The sequence below is a fragment of the Eubalaena glacialis genome, chromosome 5 (genome assembly GCF_028564815.1).
Source record: "Eubalaena glacialis isolate mEubGla1 chromosome 5, mEubGla1.1.hap2.+ XY, whole genome shotgun sequence".
Classification (NCBI taxonomy): domain Eukaryota; kingdom Metazoa; phylum Chordata; class Mammalia; order Artiodactyla; family Balaenidae; genus Eubalaena; species Eubalaena glacialis.
Window position 1 is genome coordinate 67,877,536 of NC_083720.1, and position 24,817 is coordinate 67,902,352.

At 40.1% G+C, this 24,817-nt stretch overlaps 1 protein-coding gene across 8 annotated transcripts in view; it reads left to right on the top strand.

The window, feature by feature from the left end:
* The window catches only part of LIMCH1 (LIM and calponin homology domains 1), a 350,076-nt gene that overhangs the window by 221,889 nt on the left and 103,370 nt on the right, over nucleotides 1–24,817 (top strand). For all 8 annotated transcript variants that reach the window (XM_061192222.1, XM_061192217.1, XM_061192215.1 and 5 more), the window contains exon 4: nucleotides 21,506–21,612. In XM_061192222.1, the coding sequence (XP_061048205.1) occupies nucleotides 21,506–21,612 (107 nt within the window). The remainder of the gene's footprint in view (nucleotides 1–21,505; nucleotides 21,613–24,817) is intronic.

Sequence of the window (24,817 nt, forward strand, 5' to 3'; positions counted from 1 at the left end):
TTCTCTTGTCGTGGAGCACGGGCGCTAGGCGCGTGGGCTTCAGTAGTTGTGGCATGCGGGCTCAGTAATTGTGGCTTGTGGGCTCTAGAGCACAAGCTCAGTAGTTGTGGCGCACGGGCTTAGTTGCTCCACAGCATGTGGGATCCTCCCGGACCAGGGCTCGAACCCGTGTCCCCTGCATTGGCAGGCGGATTCTTAACCATTGTGCCACCAGGGAAGTCCCTCATTGGCCTAGCTTTATTCCAGGCAGGTCTTAAGTACAATCGCAGGTGGGATCTGGCAGGGGCCATTGAGTGAAAATTTTAAAAAGGCAAAATGTGTTTAGGGTGTGTGTGGGGTCCTTCCTGGATTTCAGTAGTACCCATGAGGGTCTATCTTCATATTGCAGGATCCAGACCTATGACTGGGAGACTAGTACAGGCCACAAACCTATCTATTTATCCATAACTACTGTCATTGTTTTAATTTATTAAATTTAAATTATCAAGACTTCAAGTGTTGCTTGAGATTTCTCTTATGCTATTTGTCTGGGGCTTTATGGAAAAACATCTATGAGACTGTGTAAGGGAGGGTAATGGGCATTTGAGATTAGGTTTGAGTTCCAGCTCTACCACTGTGGCTGTATGACTGTGGGGAAATCATTCCACCACTCTGGGCCTTACTTTTAATTTCCTCATCTGTAAATTAGGAGCAACTGAGCCACCTTGTAGGGTGAGAATGAAGAGAATAATGTCTTTGAAATACTTCGCACAATTTTGCTTCCAAATTTTTTAACCTTACAGATGCACTCCCACTTGTGTGAAATCACACACACACACATTATTTATTGCAGCATATTTTGAAGTAGCAAAAGATTGGAAACGGCCTGAATGTCCATCAATAGAAGACTAATTATTCCGTGACCAGTAGTTGTTGTTACTGCTTTAAGTATGAAGACTCTGACAAAATTAGCATTTCTTTAACATCTGATTGTTAAAGGCATCGTGATTGAAAAAGTGAAGTTTTGCCTGTTAGCTCAGAATTATGGTATAAGGTGTGGATTTACTAGGTAAATATCTGTCTCACTCCAAATGCAGTCATTCAGGAAGTAGTTTTTATATGCCAGCGTGATGCTATGGTTTCACATACTCATTAGAGGTTCAAAATTTTAAAAGTGTATTCATTTTGGCATGTAGTCTTTTGGAAATAATTTTCAAATACTGTTTCATCATGTGGATATGAAATCCTCCCTTATACATTTGAGAACACTCTGTACTTGGTCTTGTAATTTCTTGGCATACAAATTTATATGATAAATATAAAGCTCATATTGGGGATGTCTTGTGAGTAGCAGGAAGATGTTTAGGATTAAGGCCTGAATATATGAGATTATGAAAATATATTTTGGCGAGTGTGGATTTCATTTCATAAGTGAAAGAATCTGTGGCTTTTCTCTCAGAGCCTATATACATGAAGCAAGAATGAGTCTATCCTGGAGGTAGTGGATATTTTCTTCTTGCAGTGTTGAGATGCCACAGTTTTAGCAGATACTCCCAAACCATTGGCCCTCACAGGACATTTCCCTACCACTTTTGGGTTTCAGGTCCAGCAGCTGAAACAGATACTGCTGATACTACAATAGCTGCCCCTAAGTAGTAGGACCGTCTTTCTGGAACTGTTTGTTCTCTGAGGAAAGAAAAAAAAAAAAAGACAGACTTCTTTCAGCCATTTGTTGTCACTTACTGACTTCAAATGAAAACTAACTTGCCTAGTTGGACAAATAGAAGAATGTGTAAGATACAAAATCAAAGGAGGGTAGGAGGTGCACTGTTGACTTTAATAAGCATTGTATTTACAAAGTGCTTTTTAGTTTACCCTCTGACTGCATAATCTATTCTTGTGCAACATTTCCGGTAGGGTTTATGTTTGTTTCTGAAACTTCCATATAATCTAAATACACTTAACTTTATTTCCAGTCTCGTGTTTCTATATGCTTTTATGATTAAGAATACTTTAAACTTGCTAAATCTACATTTTTTCACATCACTTTTAATTTTAAAATCAACTTATTGTTCCATCTTGCTGTAAAAGCAATACCTGCTTATTTCAGAAAAAAAGTGAAAATAATTACAACCTTTCTGGACGACAATCTGGAAATATCTACCAAATAAAAACAATGCAGATATCCATTGACTAAGCAATTTCACTCTAAGTATTGTATCCTACAGATTCACTCCCACTTGTGTGAAATGACACATGTATAAAGTTTTTCATTGCAGCATGTTTTGCTCCAGGAAATGATTAGAAATAGCCTTAGTTCCATCTAAAGGAGACTGGTTAATAAGTTGTGGTCATTTATGGTTAGGACGACCCTACTTCCAGGTTTGTCTGAGACAGTCCTGGTTTTTGTCTGTTGTTCCACAGTAATTAGTCATAGCATCCCTTTCAAAAGTGTCTTAATTTGGGCAATAAATTATATGTTTATCCTAATTTTGGTCTGCTTGTGCCATGGAATACCACTTAGTCATAAAAAAAGGAATGGTGACACTCTTTATCTATTGATTAATAATAATTTTTATATTATACATATAGCTGATTCACTTTGTTATACAGCAGAAACTAACACAACATTGTAAAGCAATTATACTCCAATAAAGATGTTTAAAAAAAAAAAAGCAAGGTTTACCTACTTTGTGTTAAAAAAAGGTAGGAGAGGATGTAGAATATATGTACATAGATTTGTATACACACAAAATACTTCTGGAAAAATATATAAGAAACTGGAAATATTAGTTGTCTTGGGAGTGGAAATCTGGGTGGCTGGAGGACAGAAATAAGAAGGAAACTTCACAGTATACTCTTTTGTGTATTTTTTAACCATGTGAATAAAGCATCTACTCAAAACACTCAGAAGAATTTTAGAAGGGAGGAAAAATTATGTATCTACATAGGAAAATTGATTTAAAATTATACATCCTAATGCTAACAATGCTTATTCTGAGTAGTTCCACTGCAAATCATTTTTTTAGTCGTCTTTTAAAAATCTGTATAATTTGGATTTCAGGATTATACTGCCTAGATTCTTCAAATCATCTACATGATTAACATAGGCATATACCACAATAGTTTCCAACATGAGTACATACCACAGTTCTATTTAAGCAACCCCCTGTTGTTGAACATTTATGTTGTTTCCAGTTTTTCATTTCAATGTTCCAGTGGGCTTTCTTTTACAAAAATCTTTGTGAATGATTCATGTTTACGTCTTTAGAACATATTCTTGAAAGGTGAATTGCTGAATCCAAGAAATGCAAAATCCTAAGGCTTTTGGCTCTTATTTCTAAATCGCCCTTCTGAAAGGTAGTGGAGAACCAATTCACACTCTTGCTAGCTGGATTTAAGACTGCCAACTTCTTCATACCTTACCCAACACCGGATCTTATTGTTTGTATTCCTCTTGGCCAAGCCAATGGTAAAACTGTTTTCTGTGCTGTTTTAACTTGCATTAACACTTTTTAGTAGGTTAAAATTTCTCCCACATATTGGCCATTTGTATTTCTTATAAATAAAAGCTCACAAAAGAAAAATAAACAATTTTTTAGTGGCACAAAGCCCTTAAAAGAATGCTCTGGGAGGATGGGATTTTGCTTTTTTTTTTTTCTCCTTTTTGCTGGTCCAGCTACTCAGATTTAAAGCTGCTTTTAGAAATATCCAACCTAAAATGATTGTGGAAGTCTACAGGCAGCTGCTGTGTTATAGCCAACGATGGACCTCTCAGTGTCAGGGCAGTTCACCACATCCTGCTGCCTGTCCTGTAAGAGTCTTGCCCAGTCACAGAAAGTGACAGGCATAAACAATCTCACTTCTGATTCTTACACGGCGGCATTGACACAGGCAGGAGATGTCTTAAAAGTTAATTGTAATTTGCTGAATTTTTTAAAGTAACCATAGAACGTTGTGCCCTGAAACATGGGGTGGGAGAATCCTTTGTGTTAGGATGGTTTAACCTTAATCTGCTTTTCAAATGGCGCTGAGTCAGATGTCTCGACACAGTCACAAGGTCCATCTGGCGTACAGACGGTCACCATTAATCCAGCAGTTATCTGCATCATGTATATATGTCCAAACATCAAACAAATCAAACTCTTTTGATGTCCTTCTCAATCAGTCTTTAGTTTCAAAAAAATTCTCTACAGTGCTGAGCAGAGCAGCAAAATTGCTTTAAGTCCTCCTCCTCCCCCCCACCGCACACGCTCACAGTGTTTTAAGGGAATTAAAACACTTAACTGCTTCAGAAGACACAGGCAGGGATGGCTGCCTTTCTCTAGGATCCGCTCCGTGCGACATACAAGGCCTGTGTAATGTACATGCAGCAGTGTGTCCATTTCTTTTTTTTTTTTGGCCGTGCCTCGCAGCTTGCGGGATATTAGTTCCCCGACCAGGGACTGAGCCCGGGCCATGGCGGTGAAAGCAACGAGTCCTAACCACTGGACCTCCAGGGAACTCCCTGTGTGTCCATTTCTTTACACTGTGTGGTCCAAGGGGCATGACCCCACTTGGAGGCTTTTCTGTCGCCTAGCAGGGCTACAGAGAGCCGCTTCTTAAGGGCAGTATTTGATTACTAGCTGGGATTTTAAGGAAGACATTGTGTAGGAAGGAAGAGCACACCAGGCTTATTTAATTTTCTCACTGGTAACATAGTAAAGCAGGTAAGTGTGATTTACATTTTATAGATCAGGTAACTGAGACCCAGGCCTATGAAGGGAGGAGACAGGAGTTTTAAATTCCAAATCTCATGCTTTTTCTCATCATATCATACTAGGTGTCCTGTAGAACAATTGTTAAGTGAACAAATTTCATGTCAGTTTTCAAAGACCATAGTCAAATAGATATAAATAGACAGGTAAATGTCCCTGAATGCCATCTCCTTCCCCTGAATCACATACTTGACCACAAAGAAAGCCTTCAAAAACTCAAAGAGAGGAGAGAGATTTATAAGGGCATACTCCCTGATTATGGTATAATGAGAATAGAAAGAAAAAGCAAGAAGGCAATTTAAAAATCCTTATCCACTTGCAAATTATAAAACACACTCATTGATAACTCTGGGATCAGAAGGAAATCAGTGAGGAAGCTAAAGTTACTGGAAAAGAAATGAAAACATAAAGAACATTTCTTTATCAAAACTTCTAAGGATAGTAAAAGCTGTACTCAGAGGAAATGTTTTATTCTTTAGTAAAGAATAAAGGAAAAACATCAATAGTTCAACTTACTACTTACAAAATAAAGAGGAACAAAAAACCCTAAAAAATTAGTAAGAGGGGATTAATAGATGAAAGCTGAAATTAAAGGGATAGAATAATGGATAAATAAATCCAAAAGCTGGTTCTTTAGACAGACCAATAAAATAGATAAACCCCTTGGAAGCCCAATTAAGGAAAAAACATGGTAGCAAAAGAATACAAAACAAATAAAAATAAAAGAAATGATAAAACAATAGATACAAGAAAAATTAAAATCATGTTGAGATGTGTATAAATAACCCTTTAGTAAGAGGTGTGAAAACCAGTGGAAAAGGAAGATTTCTTAGCAAAATGCAAGTGATCAAAATTGACCCCAGGAACAGCGGAAACCCTGAAGATACTGGATTACCATGAAGGGACTAGAAAGATAATTAAAGAGTTACCATTGATAAGGACTCCAGAACATGATGGTTACAGAGCTGACCCTTAAAAAACAGATAGTAACAATATTTAAACTATTTCAAGTGAATTAAGAAAAACTTACTGAAGACATGCAGAGTACTAGTCATGGTGCTAATCCTAAAATAGTGGGTTACACACATGGGGAATTAATTCATGCCTGAGAACTCATGGCCTAGATAGTGGGGAAGTAAGTCGTAGACTCTAAACACGATACAGAGCGGAGTGTGCATGTTACCACCATCATGGTTCAGGCAGTGCCGAGGGAACACGGCCCAGAGTCACGGGGAGGATTTAATGGATGATGGTATCTAAGCTATCTTTAAAATAGATGTCTTCAGAAACTAGGTGTGAACTAGACTAGCTCACATCTCGTGAACTAGAATTTTGTCTAAACGTTATTTATAACCTATTGACGTTTTTGGTTTGTGAATCATCTTGAGACTAATGAGGTTTATGTCTTCATATGCTGTGTACATAAATTTACATACCAGGAGGCAATGCAATAAGTGGTAAAGAACAGGGGATCTGGGATCAGACTGCCCGGATTTGATTAGCTGTGTGCCCTTGAGGACGCTATATTACCTCTCTGTACTTCACTTTCTCATTTGGAAAATAGGAATAATAATTGTACCTACCTTGCAGGGTTGTTGTGAGGACTAAGCATATAAATACATATAAGTTGCTTAGAATAGTGTCTGGCACAAAATAAGCAGTCATCAAGCCAATGATAAAAGTGAAAATGAGAATGAGAATGGGGATGATGATATTTATAACTAATTTATAATTACCACCTCATCTATTGATATATCATTATTTTTGAGAGATATAAGGAAAGACAATGGTCTTTGAGTCAGACTGCCATACCTCTTAGCTTTGTCATGGACACACTCTGTAACCTTGGGAAACTACTAAACTTATCTTTTTTTCTTGTGGTAAAATATATATAACACAAAATCTACCACCTTAACCATTTTTTTTTTTATTAATTAATTTATTTTTGGCTGTGTTGGGTCTTCGTTTTCTGTGCAAGGGCTTTCTCTAGTTGCAGCGAGTGGGGGCCACTCTTCATCGCGGTGCGCGGGCCTCACTGTCGCGGCCTCTCTTGTGGCGGAGCACAGGCTCCAGACGCGCAGGCTCAGTAGTTGTGGCTCACGGGCCTAGTTGCTCCGCGGCATGTGGGACCTTCCCAGACCAGGGCTCGAACCCGTGTCCCCTGCATTGGCAGGCAGATTCTCAACCACTGCGCCACCACGGAAGCCCAACCACCTTAACCATTTTTAAGCGTACAATTCGGTAGTATTAAATACATTCACATTATTGTGCAATCATCACCACCATTCGTCTCCAGAACTTTGATATCCCAAACTAAAACTCTGCACCCCTTAAAAAAACTGAACTGATTTTAAGCATCATCTTTCCCCACACCTGTTAAGGTAGACATACTTAGAGCTAGGTTGCTCAAATTAAATTTGTTATAAATTGCAAAGTCCCAGACCCCTTAGAGGGCCTCGGTACTTTTTGTCCTTTGGTTCCAGCCCCATGGATGCACTTTCAAAACCCTGAGTGTGTAGGAGAGGGTCCTTTGCAGATGATTGGTGGCCTCTACATTTCTATGCTCACCCTCCCACCCGGTGATATTTTTTCTCACATATCTTGTTTTGTGAACATGAAGAGCATATGCAACATGTTAACTCTTTTCAGATGCCAAGAATGTGCTAGGTGCTATTTGCGAGAGATAACTTGCCCATTAGATTTATTGTATAAATTAGGCCAAACACTAACTTGGAAAGAGGAAACCAGTATCCATGGAAAATTTATTATTTTGAATATCCTTTTTTAAAAATGTTCCTTGAAGATGAAATGTGGTTTCCACTTGTGCATGATTACAAAGTCGAGAATCTAGAGTTATTTGAAGACAATCTTTTCTCCACACCTTTTTTGAATTACAGAGAAAAAAACTGGAAGAGTAAAGGCGGCCCCAACTTGGGTTAAGAACCCAATATACTTAAAAGAATAAAAGGAGTGGCAGTGATGTTTTCACCAGATTTTTCTTTTTTTCTTCAAATTCCTACTCTGCATACCTCTTCTTCCTTTTCGCATATGTTTTAATATCAGCAGAACGTTTTAAGTGAACTTTTCTCCAGCCAAAAAATTAAAAATACTAAAACTCCTTCAGGCTATGGTATATTTTGATGAGTGCAAAAGTTGCTTTTGGTTTTTTACCTTTTGGTATTTCCTTTCTCGCTGACTTTTTCGCCTTCTCAGCAGAGAGGTTGTGACCTTTAAATATGATAGGGGGAATGGTATTTGGATCTATCAATATGGCTCCTGCTTTTGCACACTCATTTGCACTCTAAAAGCCTGTTTCTTTTTCTAATGTCATCCACATGTCTGACCTAGACTATGAAGTACTTTGTTCCTGGGGTCACCTCTAACTAGTAAATCGTTGTCTTAACTTGCAGCCCTATAAAGACAAATGTGAAATGTATCCTTGCTGTGAAGCTTTAAAGGACGCAGTGATGAAGCAGACCCTGGTTTTTTGACTCCTGCTAACCTGGCATGCCTTGGGGGTTGGCATTGCCAGTGCGGGAACTAACGGGAGGGTCTAACCACAGGTTGACAGTTTTAGACTGTGGGCTACAACCTAAGTATGATGACTATTTCACTCTTACTTGTGTGTGATGTGAAAGTATAAACCATGTTTCAGTATTTCTGGCTCAGCATTTCTTAAGCTATGTTTTGTGAGATATTAGTTGTACAGTAACAAAAAGGTTCTGAAGTCCATGTGTTTAGGAAATGCTGAGTTAAAATTATGAGTTTCTTAGTAAGGAATTTCTCAGAACTGTTAGTCTAAGCTTTATGAACTCCACGTGGGGCTATTTATGTAGCATTTTCCAAGTTTTATTTGATCCAGAACCCCCTAGACATACACTCTAGGGAAAGGATTCTCATACTATTGTGATAAAGAACAAGGTTTATTGCTGTTGGGGGAGGCAGTTGCAGTTTTTATTATGGTAAAATATACATAAGATTGATCATTTTAACCATTTTTAGGTGTACAATCCAGTGGCATTAAGTGTAATAACACTGCTTTTGCAAACATCACCACTAACCATTTTCAGAACTTTTTCATCATCCCAAACTGTAACTCTGTCCTTGTTAAACAACAACTCTCCACTCCCCAGAACACCCAGCCCCTAGGAACCTCCATTATACTTTCTGTCTCTTTGAATTTTCCCATTCTAGGTACCTCATATAAGTGGAATCATATAGTATTTGTTTTCTGATGTCTGGCTTATTTCACTTAGCATAATGTCTTTGGGACTCATCCATGTTGCACCGTATGTCAGAATTTCTTTCCTTTTTAAGGCTGGATAATGTTCCATTATATGTGTATTCCACATTTTGTTTATCCATTCATTTGTTTATGAACAGATGGTTTGGTTTGTTTCTACCTTTTGGCTATTGTGAAATTAACATTGATATACAAATATCTGCTTGAGTCCCTGCTTTCAGTTCTTTCGAGTATTTACCTAGAAGTGGAATTGCTGGTTCATATTGTAATTCTGTGTTTAACTTTTTGAGCAACTGCCAAACTGTTTTCCACAGAAGCTACACTATTTTACATTCCCACCAACAATACACAAGGGTTCCAGTTTCTCCACATCCTTGCCAACACTTGTTGTTTTCTGTGGGTTTTTTTTTAAATAGCCATTCTACTTGGTGTAAAGTGGTGTTTCATTATGGTTTAAATTTGCCTTTTGTTGTTGTTTGTTTGTTTAATTTCTGATCCAGTTTGGGCTGATATGTGATCCTAGTGCCATTAACTAACTACACAGTGCACACAATACGCAGCTAGGACAACATCCAAAATGATGTGTACCCTGTTCAGTGAGATGTGTCCAGTGATCACACCCTTGGATGTGGTTAGAATGCCAAGTTGTTATAAAAGTTTCTAGGGCTTCCCTGGTGGCGCAGTGGTTAAGAATCCGCCTGCCAATGCAGGGGACATGGGTTCGAGCCCTGGTCCGGGAAGATCCCACATGCCATGGAGCAACTAAGCCTGTGTGCCACAGCTACTGAGCCTGCGCTCTAGAGCCCACGAGCCACAACTACTGAGCCTGTGTGCCACAACTACTGAAGCCCGTGCTCCGCAACAAAAGAAGCCACCGCAATGAGAAGCCCGCGCACCGCAACAAAGAGTAGCCCCCGCTTGCCACAACTAGAGAGAGCCGCACACAGCAACAAAGAACCAAAGCAGCCAAAAATAAATAAATTAAATAAATAAATTTTAAAAAAAAAGTTTCTAAAGACTCTTTTCCAGTTCTGCATTTATCTCTTCATGAACTAGTACCAAACCCACAGCAGTCCACAGATCACAGTTTGTCTATCACTGCTGTGAGAAACGCAGAAGTTATTATTACATGTCAAATATACGAGTATTATTTAATGAGGTATGATAGATGACTTAAGCAGTTTTATTTTAACATAACTGAAAGCTATTTTTCATTCAATTCCTAAATACAACTTGTAAATTATGCTGAAAAACAATCTGGCAATATAACATAATAATGTTATTTTGGGTGGGGGGATAGTTTGGTCATTTTTTGGAATCTAGACAGTTTCTCTGATAGGCTGGCCTCCGAGTTCTGATAGGGCACTGTGGCTTGACCCTCAAGTAGGCTTGAATGTCAAGTCCTTGAAAAGAGAAGCAACTGCCTTGTAGACAATCATGAGTCTGGAATCCAGAAAGAGAGAGATAAAATCAAGGTGCTGGAGCTTTTGGGTCTGGGCACTCTGTTTCTGAAAATGTTCTGAGGGAAGAAGAGCTAGGCTCCAACTGCTGTATTGGTGAGTAACTGTGCTTGAAAAGGCTCTTCCAACAGAGTTAGTTAGGTAATTTGGGCTTGCTTCATTCTATGGTTGGTCCTCTTTGGCATCAAGCCTGTTACCTTTGGGAAATTGAGGCAGCGTTGCAGCTTAGTGCCGAGACCCTTTCAAAAGAACATCTTTAAAGGAAAACTAAATTTGATCAATTATATTTAGAATGTGAAAGATGGCAGTGGTAATTCTGTATTCTACTCTGTAAAGACTTTGAGAGGAAAATCCAAATCTGGTCCAGTTTTGTGAAGGTAGCCAGTGTTGCTAGTTTTATCTGCCCTGGGCCCCCTTCCTAGGGAATCACATTCTCCTTCTTTTGGAAACTCTTCCAGCCCCTATTCCTCCCCACTGTTGATTAAAATGATTCATGGTCTCATTCAGCCCATCCCATTAGTCACTGGGGGAGGGGACCTGACCCTAGGCAGGCCAATAAGGGTCTTTTCCTTTTCCTGGGATGTTTTCAAACTACAAGTGAAAAAGAGAGTTAGTCCTCTCGGGGGCTGACAACCTTCATGTATGAGATTGGAAACTAGGGGATCCATGTGGAGGAAACCTGGATGCAGTGAAAGCAAGTAAGCCAACATGCAGAGAGAGCAGATAGGAGATGAAGCAATTCCAGGTTCCAAATACACAAAAGCCCTGGTTTGTAGTTGCTTCAAAGGGTCAGCTGCCCCTCTACCCCCTTGTGGCTGTGATGCACTGGGCTCTGTAATCCAATATGAGCCTAGGTCCATCTGGGCCTCTCTCACTTGCAAATAAGAGTGCCAGCTCTTATCATCACGCCTTCCTGCCCAAAACACTTAGCACATTGCCTTTCATACCATAAGTATTCAATTAATATGCTTGAATAAATAGAAAAATTAAAAAGATAATAGAGCCTAATTGCTGGCTGTTTGCTCTGCACTCTGACACAGACCCCCACTGACGAAAACATGTTAACAGATTGGCTGCAGATGCTTTGAAATATACAGCTTTATATTCTTTTTAAAAAAGTGTTTAGATACAGAACTTGGGATGGTTGACGTGAAGGGATTTAAAATTCTTAGGGGTTAATGACATCTGTCTGTTGATGAAGAAGGTGAGGACATGGCAGAGAGATTTTAGAAAGCAGAGGAGGCTTGTAAAACCCTCTGTAAGGATGGAGAGAAGGGCTGGCCAGGGATGCCAGAAGGATGACCAAGTGGATCCAAGGGGCCCACTGAGGCGGGAGCTTGTAAATGCGTAGCAGCTCCAGACCCAATAAAGCAGCATCATTTCCAGTAGCGCTAGGAGCAGAGCGTTAGGGATTAGGGCGATCAGTAAATAGCACTCCTCTCTTCCCCTCCCAGCTGAGACATAAACACGGGAATCAGAGGTCAGAACGTCAGCTTTACTTCTCATGAGACAAATCGGAGAGTGTGTGGGTTTAGAGCTGCAGCCAAGTGGGTTTGCTAATCCTTGCTCCTGAATTAAACAAATTCATCCACCCATTCCCAGCACAGCTGGACAACCACAGGCCTCTCCCACCCCAGAGAGAGGCCCCTTCCCACATGGCAGAGACAGACGGGACGCATGTGTCCTATAGACAGGCCATCTTCCACAGAGAGGAAATCCCAAACTGGCTGAGCTGAGCATGCCCCGTTCCTTCTCCCAAACCAACCTAGGGGAGGAAGAGTGAGGGGCCAGGAGTGTTGTTCCTCCAGGGAGAGACATGAGGAGTGGGCATGACTGATCCCATCTCAGGTAGAGACAAGAGGTGGTGCTTAGCCGCCAAGGCTCATGTCTAAGGCTAACTGTTCCACCTCTGCTGTTTCCTTTTCCTGGTCATTGTTCCCTAATGGAAAGGCGGAGAACTGGGGCTGTTGAAGGTGCAGGCAGTGGAGCAGTTGAATAGACTGGTCTGTACTGAATCAGGAAAGAAAGAAGGCAATGAGAGGAGAGGGAAACGGACTGAGAGGAAAAGGCAGAGTCTGGAGATGACAGAGCAGGTGTGTGGGAGAGAAGGAGTGAGAAACCTGGGAGGAGAGGGACTCGGGCCAAGGAGTAGGATGTTGGAAATGGTGATTCCGCAGGGCAGGTGTGGGTGATGATTATGATCGTGAAATGGAGTGTACAAGTAAAAACTCTTGGCATTGAGGACATCAAAGAACTGTAAAGCCACGCCGTCGAACAGGTTGCTGTGTAGAGTGTAAAGGCACCTAGAATGATGACTGTAGTCAGTGGTAAGCCTGGTGCCAGTGTCCTCCATGACTGTGACAGAAGTAGTGAGCAGGATGGAAGGTGATTATGGTGAAAACTGATGACTCAAACCTCACACGTGGTGAGGATTCCTTATGAGGATGATCTGGGCTGGCAAGGAAGCTCTAGGACAAGCTGTGTTTCTCCTTACCTGCAGCTTTCCTAAAAGAAACAAGCAACCAACCTTCCTTGGACTCACCGTACCTTTTCTCATAATCTCTTCTCTGCTAAACTTCCCAAAAGTGTCTCTTTGTGTTTTCTCTATTGTTTTTATTCTACACTGATTTCTTAAGTTCCTGAAATGATAGGTTTTCACCCTATAATTGCACTGAAGTTGTCCCCAAAGTCAATAATGTCCTTCTAATCAGAAATTCCATTCATGATGACTTAACAGTTTTATCCTAATAATAGAAATAAGTATCACAATGGAAAACATTTATTGTGCCAAACACTGTTCTATTCTAAGCACTTGACATATATTTTCTTATTTAGCTCCAGGACAGCCCTATGACATTGTGAGTATCCCCGTTTTTATGGTCATTCATTCATTCATTCCATGCATATTTCTTGAATGTTTACTTACTATATACAAGAGATCATTCTAGGTCATATCTAGGTAAGAAAAAGAGCAGTGCAGAAGCCCTGGCAGGGATCTGCTTGGTTTGGTTGAGGACCAGCAAGGAAGGAGCTGTGCCTGGCTGCAGGAGGCGAGTGGGGGTGGGATCCGAGAGGTTGTGTACAGTGACTCCTGTAGAGCCTTGTAGGCCTTTGTAAGAGCTTAGGCTTTCGAAGAGGAAGCTGAGGCAGAGACCAAGTAAGCAGCTTGCCCAAGGTCATTCAGCCACTAACTAGCCGACCCAGATAATAAGCTCCCAATGAGCTGTGGCTATTGGAATATGGAATGTTCCAAGCTTAATTTATTATTTCTGTTTCTCACAGATCTCCCCTTCCTCTATTCTTTAAGATGGGGGGGTCCCAATGACTAAAAAACTCATCATCAACCAAACCCCTTTCCTTCTCCTCACCCTCTGCTCCTAAATCTACTCAACCGCCAGGCCAACAAGGGGTGCTTTCATCCTCCCCCTTTACTGCCCTTACTGCTTCTGGATGAGTTCAGGCTTTCCACATCTCTCCCTGAGCTCTTGTAATTATCTCTTAAACGGACCCTCTCCTCCACCCAGTGGATCTCTCCGGCTGCCACCTGACATATTCTCCTAAAATAAAGGTCGGCTCCCAGGACTCTTTCTGTCCTCATCAACTGGCCTTGATTCCCCACTGTCTAGAGAACAGTCCTAGTCCTTCGCAAGGCTCTCACAACTCTCTCAAGCTTACCTCTTAGAGCTTTCTTCCCCTCTCCAACCTTACATTCTCTCCCTGGCACCCGCCGTGATTCTGCTCATCTCCTATCCATAAAGTGGTTTCTTCGCCTTCAAGCAGCCACCCAGCCGCCACCTTCTGGGTCAGGCTTCCCCAGAATTCCCCCAGGCAGAAAGAGCAGGTCTCGCCTCTCAGTGGAAGGCCTGGTATCCTCATTAAGTGCTCCTGGCAAACTCAAATGCATTGAAAGTCTGGCGAGTGGTGATTGTGGCTGGACATCGGCCAATTAATGGAGCCAGGTTGGAACCCGTACAGGTTAGGAGAGCAACCGTGAACACACAGCAGGTACAGGAAATCCCCAAATTCTATTAATTGTAGGGTAATTTCCTAGAGATATTTTGGTAATGTATTCCTTAAGTTCCTGAAGTTCATAATTGCACTTCTGTTAAAGGGAATTTGTTCGCTTCAAATGCAGGAAACCTAACAAAAACCATGGTTTTTTTCTTTTTTTTTAAAGCCTTATATATAGAACAGAAATGTAACACTGGTGTTAGTTATCGATTTTCCAAAAAGTCTGGATCTTCTCTGATATGCTTGCAAATCTTTCTGAGATATCCTAATCCTTAAGATTTTTGAAGCAAGTATTTATTATAGAAAATGTATTAAAATAATAAATTCACCAGATGTAATCTCAGTTTACATTTTGCTACCTCCGCCTGGTCTTTTCATTTATAGAAACTGAAAATTATACGTTGCTTTGTATATACATTGCATTTTAAATACCTGGCAATATAGGTGTCTGGGTTCATTTGAAACCCAAATGAGCATTACGTTCATTTTCTGTGAACTCCAAATCCATCATCGTGTTGCCCTTTCCCTGTTGGCTGTAAAGGAAATAAAGCCAAGGAGATTGGGTAGAGGCCCCCCCCCCGCCGACTACCTGTCTGGTTTCCCTAGAAAACCACTAAGTGCTGGTGCCTTCCTCAGAGCCAGAAAGTTGCACGCTGCTCCACAGTGGATCAAGGAAAGGGAGAAGCCCCTTGCCAGTGCGAAATGACGGCAGACAAAGGGAAAGGTAGCCAGCAGGTCCTTGCTCGCCTTCTGAAGACAGGAGGGAGAACCTAGATGAGACAGTGATGTGTCTCAGGGGGCTGCACTGGAATGAATTGCTGGCCCACCTTTCTCCCCTCTCACTCCTGCCTTTCCCTCCTGAGGTGCTGCCTTGGGCTAAGGAAGCCTTTTCTATGGCCTCTGGAATGAGCACGGTTGGGCATTTCTTTTTTTTTTAACATCTTTATTGGAGTATAATTGCTTTACAGTGATGTGTTAGTTTCTGCTTTATAACAAAGTGAACCAGCTATCCATATACATATATCCCCATATCCCCTCCCTCTTGTGTCTCCCTCCCACCCTCCCTATCCCACCCCTCTAGGTGGTCACAAAGCACCGAGCTGATCTCCCTGTGCTATGCAGCTGCTTCCCACTAGATATCTATTTTACATTTGGTAGTATATATAAGTCCGTGCCACTCTCTCACTTCGTCCCAGCTTACCCTTCCTCCTCCCCGTGTCCTCAAGTCCATTCTCTACGTCTGCGTCTTTATTCCTGTCCTGCCCCTAGGTTCTTCAGAACCAGTTTTTTCTTTTTTTTAGATTCCACACATATATGTTAGCATACGGTATTTGTTTTTCTCTTTCTGACTTACTTCACTCTGTATGACAGACTCTAGGTTCATCCACCTCACGACAAATAACTCAATTTAGTGTCTTTTTCTGGCTGAGTAATATTCCATTGTATATATGTCGGGCGGGCATTTCTGAATACGCTTTCCTACTGAAATGTTGTTCTGCAAAGCCATTAGGTTCCAGAGTGTAATTAGGACTCCCCTTCAGGTACATTTTGGACTAAGTCGGCCTTTCTGGCCTGAACTGGGAACCACCATACAAAGACTATTTCTGTGAGATAATTACAAATGATAACCTACAAGCCGCCATCTTACAAATGGACTTTTGGTACTTAGCTTGCACCTAAGTTTGAGGCTGCCTGTGTAAAAGTGTCAAGTTGGCAATTTATAACAGTAACTAAACAACAGTAATTGCAACTACCCTTTAAAAAAAAAATCTCCCATGTAACTGGCAAGGGCTATAAATACACACCATGTCTGGTTTTTTGTAGATGGATAAACTGTTCTTCATCTCACTTTTTATGGTCCCTTCTTGACCTGAGTTGACAATAATGCCATGATAATACATAACTTAGATAGAATGAGTACCTGGAAGTTCCCAGACACTGGGCTGTGTTCTTTATATATAGTTTCTGTAATTCTGACTTCCCTATAAGGTTGATGTCACCCCCCCCCCCACCTCACAGATTAGAAATTCAAGGATCAAGAAGGTTAGGAACCATGCCCAAGGCCACATAACTAGTACAAGGATGAGGCTGGGATTCTAACTGGAGTCCTCCTGACTCCAAAGCTGTAATGTTACGTTATGTTATGTTATGTATTCCATGATACATTTGTTCTCCTCTCATTTCCATTGTCTAATTAGACAATTTTTCATAAACAAACCTCTGTTTATGTGTATCTTGAACAAATCCAGCTATTTGACGGATCATGAAAATTAATCCTGAAGATAAGATACTTCTAAGTCCTTATTATTTCATCTACCAGAATTTTGTGGGGTTTTTTTTTTCATTCTTCTAAGTACCTAGAATGTAGTGCTTAATTTGTTTTAAATATTTACTGAGTACCTACTATATGCTGGTAAAACCCTGGGGGTAGAGACCATCCTGGGCCTTCCTTCATCTTGCCTTCGGAGCGAGAAGGGCAGAGAAGTACCAGGACTCCTTCAGAGAAGAGGCCCGGGGGAGGGCGGAAAGCTCAGGCCTCAACCCTGGGCCCCCAGGGGATGTTCTCATAAACAGGGGGGGGCCCACAAATTAGTGAAATGGGAAACCACTGGGCCAAGAACAAGGAGGAGTGAATGCATAGTAGTTAGGTAAACAGGGGTATAAATCCATATATTACTATTAGTCGAGCACAAATGAACTCTTTTAGGAACTTTATGTTCCCCATCTGTGTTGAATTGAGGCTCATGTTACAGCACTTTCCCATTAGCCAGAAATAGTAACTTTCCATCAGTAGCCCTTGAGCATTTACCTTAGGAACTTTGCAGTAGTTGTCTCTGAGGTGACCATTATTTTTTCCTTGAATTTTATGAAACTGGTTTTGCGAGTGAACTCACAATCCTATGGAATTGAATACATGTTTACACATTTAAAAACCTTTTCTCCAAACTTTTTTTGGAAAGTTTTCAAATGTACAGATGGCATAATGAATACCCGAATACTGTTCACCTAGAACAGGGCCAGTGGACTACAGCCTGTGGGCCAAATCCAGCCCGATGCCTGCTTGTGTAAATGAAGTGTATAGGGATGCTGACAACTTCCATTCATTTGTGTATTTGTCTGGCTACAATGAAAGAGTTAAGTCATTTTGACAGAGACTACCACAGGCCCACAAAGCCATATTTACTATCTGGCACTTTACAGGAAAAAATTGCCAGCCTTTGAGATATAGATTCACCAATTGTTAATATTTTGCCATATTTGCTTTATTTCTTTGTCCATAACAAGCAGATGTCATTCTCTCTCTCTCTCTTTCTCTCTCTCTCTCTCTCTCTCCTGTGCATGCACACACACACACACACATTTTTTCTTGAAGCATTTGAAATTGTGTTATAGACATGATAACTTGTCCCTAAATAATTCATATATTTGCCTAAAAATAAAGGCATTCTCTCATATAACCACAATACCATCATCATCATGCCTAAGAAAATTAACATTCATCCAATAATATTATCCAACAACAGTCCACATTTAAACTGGACTTTCATAGCCTTATTTACTTTTCCTTTTTTGGATCTAGGATCCAATCAAAGGTCATACATTACATTCGGTCATCATGTCTCTTTAGCCTCTAATTTTTGTTTTAGCATGACATTGACTTTTTGAAGAGTCCTTTAAATACTTCTTTTGAAGCCTAAGTCTTAATGAGTTTGCAATACTACGTTAGTAAGAGCTAAATTGAATAGTCATTGTGGTAAATCGGTGTCTTCACTTCTTCTTTGCCAGATTTGAGAACCAGTTGTGTTGCTTGGCTTCTGAAGCTAAGACACTAAGATGTTAGTTTTGCTTGGAGTTGTAAATGTGGAAAAAACTCAGTGTGAAGAGTAAGGCAGATGGGAATTTGCAGGATGCATTTTAGGTAATTAAAGGCACAGCCTCCCCGCCAGCTGTGGTCGCTGCCCCTGTTAGCTCTTGGCTGGTGGCGGGGGTGCTTTTCTCCTGACTGGGGTCTGGCTCCCTTCCAGCATCATTAGATTGCAGCACGGAGCTGGAAGGAGACCTGCCGTTATTTAAATCTCCCAGCCCAAAATGTTCAGCCTAGCTGGCGACGCAGTGCTTCTGTGTTTGCAGTTTGTGTGCTGAAGATAGCGTGGCACTCGGGGCACATCCGGGAATGCACGTGGGAAGAGCACCTTCTTGCCTTTCTTGAGATCTGACGTGCCACGGTCTTGCGCCTCTGATGGGACCGCATGGTGGTCACAAGTCTGGTCCTTTTAATGGGGTCCCAAATGATTCCTAGAGAATTCCGGGACCCATCCTTTGCTTTCCTCTGGGTAAGAAGCCCTCAGAGCTCCTAGGCCAACCAGAAAGAGAGTTGCATGCCTAGAAAAGACTCACCTGAACCTCTACAAACCTCTGGAGATGGGAGGGAAAATAGAAAAACTCCAAGGAGAATTGGATAATTTTAAAACATGCAAAGTAATTGCAGGAGAGACTGTGAAGGGTATGGATGACTTCAGACTCTTACCAGCTCATTGTCAGTCTACAAGAGGTGTTGTGAAGGACACAGATATTGTGAATGATGGTACTTCTTACCTACTGAAAAATCCAGGGGCACAGGAAAGAAAACATTCTGGGGTTGGGCCACCCTCCATGGGGGGAAGTGAGATTCGAGTATCTCCTCATTGGTCTCCCTGTCTCCTGTCTTGTTCCTCTTAAGTCCTTCCTTCACACCCTCTACCTCCCCCCAGGCCTACCCCAAGCAATCTACTTCTGCTGCAGACCTGGGCATTTACTTCTCAGATCACCACCCCTCTGTGACTTCCATAGCCTGCCTTCCATGGCCTTCAAGGACCCCATGATCAGACCCTGACTCCATAGCCTCATCTTCCTTTGATACCAGCCTCAGATTTGATGCTTGAATTGCTCATATACGCCATGTTGTTTTGCACCTCCATCCTTTGCTGGCTGTGTGGGCTTAATGATGCTTAACTGTTCTGTGCCTCATACTGCTCACCTGTAAAATGAGGATGATAATAGTACCTACCTCATAAGATTGTGCAGGGATTAAGTGAGCTAATATATGTAAAATTCTTGGAAGAATGCTTGGCATACAATGAGGGCTATATAAACGTTAGCAATTTATTGCTATTGCTCTTGTTATTTTGAACCTGGATGTATTATTTTTTTATTGCTGCATAAAAAATTACTGTAAACTTAGCATCTTCAATCAACACCCACTGATTATCTTAGTTTCTGTAATCAGAAGTATGGACATGGCGTGACTGAATACTTTGCTCACAGTGCTGAAATCGAGGTGTTGGCAGGGGCTGAAGTCCAAGCTGAGCTTCTTCCAAGCCTCTTCCAAGCTCATGTTGTTGTTGACAGAAGGCATCTCCTTGCAGCTATAGAACTCATGGCCAGCAGGAGCTCTGACTTCACCTTCTCTGAAAAGCTCCCCTGATTAGGTCAGGTGCAATCAGGTCATCTTTTTTTGATCAAGTCAAAGCCACTGGTTAATGACCTAATCACAGAGTGATAACCCATATCATGCACAGGTTCCACTGGCACTCAAGGGGAGGTGATTATACAGGGTGTGTCCATCAGTGGGTGAGATTCTTGGGGACCATCTTGGAATCCTACCTACACACTGGTCGTCGGGAAATACTATGATTTTTGTTTGCTTTGTTAAATTGCACTTGGGTGAATATATGATTTATTTACCACCACCATTATTTCAGATTTTTGTAGCATCTTTCTTAGAGCATTTAGATGGATTCACATTGATCTGCCTCCTGGAACCAGCCTTCATCATTTCTTTCCTGTAGTTTGAACTACCTGATGGGACCAGTTAGCTCATCAGAAGTCTTTTAGGAAGAGGATAATTGGAGACTTATAACTGATGAACCTGCTGCTAACATCCTAGAGTTCCAAAAGTATGACTCACAATTTGCAATTCCTTCCAGAGCCATTTATTTATTCTTAATGACTCCCAACAGATGAAGACCAGAACCCTCCTCAGCTGTCGATTGTGTCTGCTACTCTGCCAGGTCAAGGTAAACTTGTACCTGCTAGAGAAATTTGTCACCATGAGGAGGGTCTTTGACATTATATTCAAAAGATTTCCTTGCCCCCTCATTTTGCCCTTTCCAATTAAGTCTAGATTTCCCCACCCCATTTAATTCAGTTTATGAGTCCACAAAGAGGTATTATTGGTCAAAACCCATTGATAAAGGATGTATTTTAAAAAATTTTTATTGGAGTATGTTGATTTACAATGTTGTATTAGTTTCAGGTGTACAGCAAAGTGAATCAGTTATACACATACATATATCTATTCTTTTTTAGATTCTTTTCCCATATAGGCCATTACGGAGTATTGAGTAGAGTTCCCTGTGCTATACAGTAGGTCCTTATTAGTTATCTATTTTATTTTATATATAGTAGTGTGTATATGTCAATCCCAATCTCCCAATTTATCCCTCCCCCGCCCTTACCCCTGGTAACTATAAGTTTGTTTTCTACATCTGTAACTGTATTTCTGTTTTGTAGAGAAGTTCATTTGTACCCTTTTTTTAGATAAGGATATATTTTTGAAGATCAATTAAAAAGAAAAACTTGTTGAAGATGATACTTGGGTAGTAAAACCTATTTAAAAATATATATATATCCATTTTGAACCAGATTCTAGGCAATAAGACATGGACAAAACTTTGAAGCAATAGGGAATTCATGGGTTTTGAGTACTATTTCCCCCAAATTGCTAATTTCCACTTTCGAATGGCATTTAACTTAGAGTTTTATACAAATGTGAAAAGATAAAGGGAAAAAAATGAATTTGACATAGCTGCGGGTTTAGAAGTTTGAAGTGTCTATTTATTCCAGCATTTCCTAACGAGGTATGATTTTATTATCCAACAGGCCATGACTCACACCTGACTCTCGCTGCCTTAATGACTGACATCCCTCCAGTAATTTGGACTATTAAAGAAGAAAGGCTGGTTCATAAAATAATATAAAATAATATAGACTTGGATTTCTTTTCTTCCTTCCAGGACAATATCATATTATTCTTGAGAGGTTGTAAAGAGCTCGGCCTTAAAGAATCTCAACTTTTTGACCCGAGTGACCTACAGGATACGTCCAACAGAGTAACAGTCAAGTAAGTAATGCATGATTTATGTTCAAGGGAAACCCATTTATGGTTTGATTTGCAGTTTTGTGATGATGATGTAAGGTCTAAGAGGCAGAGGATTGGACATGCCTAATAAAATTAAAATGTGAAGGTAAAAACCTAGCTTTCAAAATAAACCACATTGGCCTTCCCTTGTGTATAGCTTTCATTCTGATCAAGCATAATTTTTTGAAATGCAAAAATCATGTATATAGAGTTAGAATTTTAGAGAAAGGGAAGAAAATGTTAGGTGAAACTTAACAGAGGGAGAGGCAAGGGAGAAATATACACAAATCTGTTTGGGTCAGACAAAAAGCTTTTATTGGCTCCAGTTGGGCATATGAATAGGCTCTTGGAAGACTGCAAACTCCGTAAACAGATTTGAACTCTGTTTATTATGCAAAGAAGTCAATAGATTATGGAAAAATCTCTTCCTCATTTACATTTGTAACTGTTTTCTCATATGTGTCAGTGATCACGTTCTTTGAAGATGGATCATTGGCCATTTGGCTATTGTTGACTGTATCTACTCAGTGAGCCATGTTTGGGGCCAAAGAATTCTTGGGAAAGAATGTTATAGTAAAAGAAAAGGCAATGTGCTTCTCTGTGAAGAAATAGCTCATGAGCAGAGTAATGAGATGAAAAGTCCTTTTGAGATGGTAGAGGTAACTTTCCTGTAGTTTAAAAGTTCTTTAGACTCTACCAAATTCAGATAAAACATTTTTGAAATTAGTCAAACAGTATTTGGCATTAACATGCTTTAATAATAAGCATAATTACATAGATAGTGTCTTTGGACTGGCTATACTTCTCCTTTTGATTACTTTTGGGTCATTTTATCATAGAAGGACAGAAAAGAGAAAGAAACCAAAATTCAGAGCTGTTAATTTTTTGCTATTTGCTGATACTGGCTTTTTCTTAATGATGGGGAAAAATAATTGAAACTACTAAATGAAATCAAGTTGGAGTTCATATTGGATTTTATGATTTATGACTGGGAATAAGGGAGAGTAAGCCATGATTGATTATGTAAAAATCACTTCTCTGTTGTCAATGTGCCTTTTCGTTTTTGAAGTACAATTAACATACACTATTATATTAGTTTCAGGTGTACAACATAATGATTCAATATTTGTATATATTGCAAAATGTTTACCACAATAAGTCTAGTTAACATCTGTCACCATTTAAAGTTTATTTTTCTTGTGATGAGAACTTTTAAGATCTACTCTCTTAGCAATTTCTTAGCAACTTTCAAATATGCAATACAGTGTTATTAACTATAGTTGTCATGCTGTACATTACATCCCCATGACTTATTTATTTTATAACTGGAAGTTTGTACCTTTTGACCTCTCTTTAATATTTCTCATGGAAAATTTTAACTTAAGGATAAAAAGAACAGAATAAAAATTATGATATTTGAATATGTAAACCACCATAAACCTCATTTTAGTCCTCACATGCTCCATTTATTTCTGTACCTAAATCCAGCCTCTATAAATCATTATTCATTTTAGGAAATTGTTTCAGGTTCTGCCTCATCTCACATTCATAGTTTCACCTGGGTGGCAAGTGACCAGAAACAATAGTAACTGTGTGACATGGTAGGTAATCATTTGTTACACACACATTGCTTAGAGTGTGAAGGAAAGTTCACTTTGACACTGTTGGCAGCTGCATTCATTTTTTTTTAAAGAGTCACTTTAAATCAATATGTTACTAAACCAGGAGGCTTCTGAGACTGATTGGTTTTAGAAATTCAGAACTCGTATCACTTTATTGCTTTTCTACAAAACCGTGGGCATCAGGAAATCTCGGGTCTACCTCTACATCTGCTAGCCCCAGGTCTATAATCCTAGGCAAGCTCCCTTGCTTCAGTAGGGCTCTGTGTCTTCATCTATAAAATGGAATTGGGTAGAATGTTCTCTTTTTTTTTTTTTTGCATGGTATTCATACTGAAGAATGTTCCATGTGCACTTGAAAAGAATGTGTATTCTGCTGCTTTTGGTTGTAATGTTCTGTGTATATCTAATAAGTCCATCTTATATGTCATTTGAAACTAATGTTTTATTATTGATTTTCTGTCTGGATGATCTGTCCATTGATTTAAGTAGGTATTAAAGTCCCGTACTACTATTGTATTACTGTCAGTTTCTCCTTTTATTTCAGTAAATATTTACATTATGTATTTAGGTGCTCCTTTCTCTCTCTCTTCTCCTTCCCGGACCCCTATAATGAGAACGTTAGCATGTTTGATGTTGGACAGAATGTTCTTTCAGGTATGATTCTAGCTAAAGCTTTCTCAGTGCAGATCTGGGAAGATGGTTCAACCAACTTCTAAAGAAAGCGACTTTAGTTCAAAGGCACAGAAAGCAACCTAAAGGAAAAAAAGTCACTTAGACCAGTGGCACACAGACAGTCACTTCTCAATTACTGGACAATCTTCCCCTTCTCCTCTTCTTTCCTCTGTTCTTTTTCTCTTTCTCTCTGCTTCTTTTCTCTGTCTCCTTCTCTTCCTTATGCTTCCCTTCCCTTCTTTATCATAACTTTCCATCTATCTCCCATTTTTGCATTTCTTCTCCTCATTTTCTTCCCTTTTAAGTTTTTCCTTCACTTGAGATTATTATTTTCATTAAGCAGTACTTGCCCATTGCCTTCCCCTATGACTGTCATTTTTCATTAATTCAACAAAGATTTACTGAGCAGCTACTATGTGTCTGATACTTTCCAGTCACTAGAGAACAGGCCCCCTGTTCACAGGGAATTTATACCCTGTGTCAAGAAATGGGAAGTAAATAAGTAAATTTTAAAAAATTGCAGGGAGTGGTAAGTGCTGAGAAGAAAATAAAATAATAATAAAATAATGGTGTAAAAGATAGTGACCATGGCAATATATACATATATCAAATCACTGTGTTGCATACCTTAAACTTATGTAACGTTTTATATCAATTATATCTCAGTCAAACAGGGGGGAAATAAAAAAGAAAGGTGGTCAAGAATGGTTTCTCTAAAGACATGGCATTTCAGCTGAGGGCTGAGACATGAATGGGAGGCAAGAGCCAGACATGCTAAGATCTATAGGGTATTCAGGGCAGAGGAATCAGGTACAAAGGCTGGGAAGAGAAACAAACTTGATGTCTAGAAAGAAAAAGAAGAGTGGCCAGCCAGTGTGGTAGAAGGGTAATGA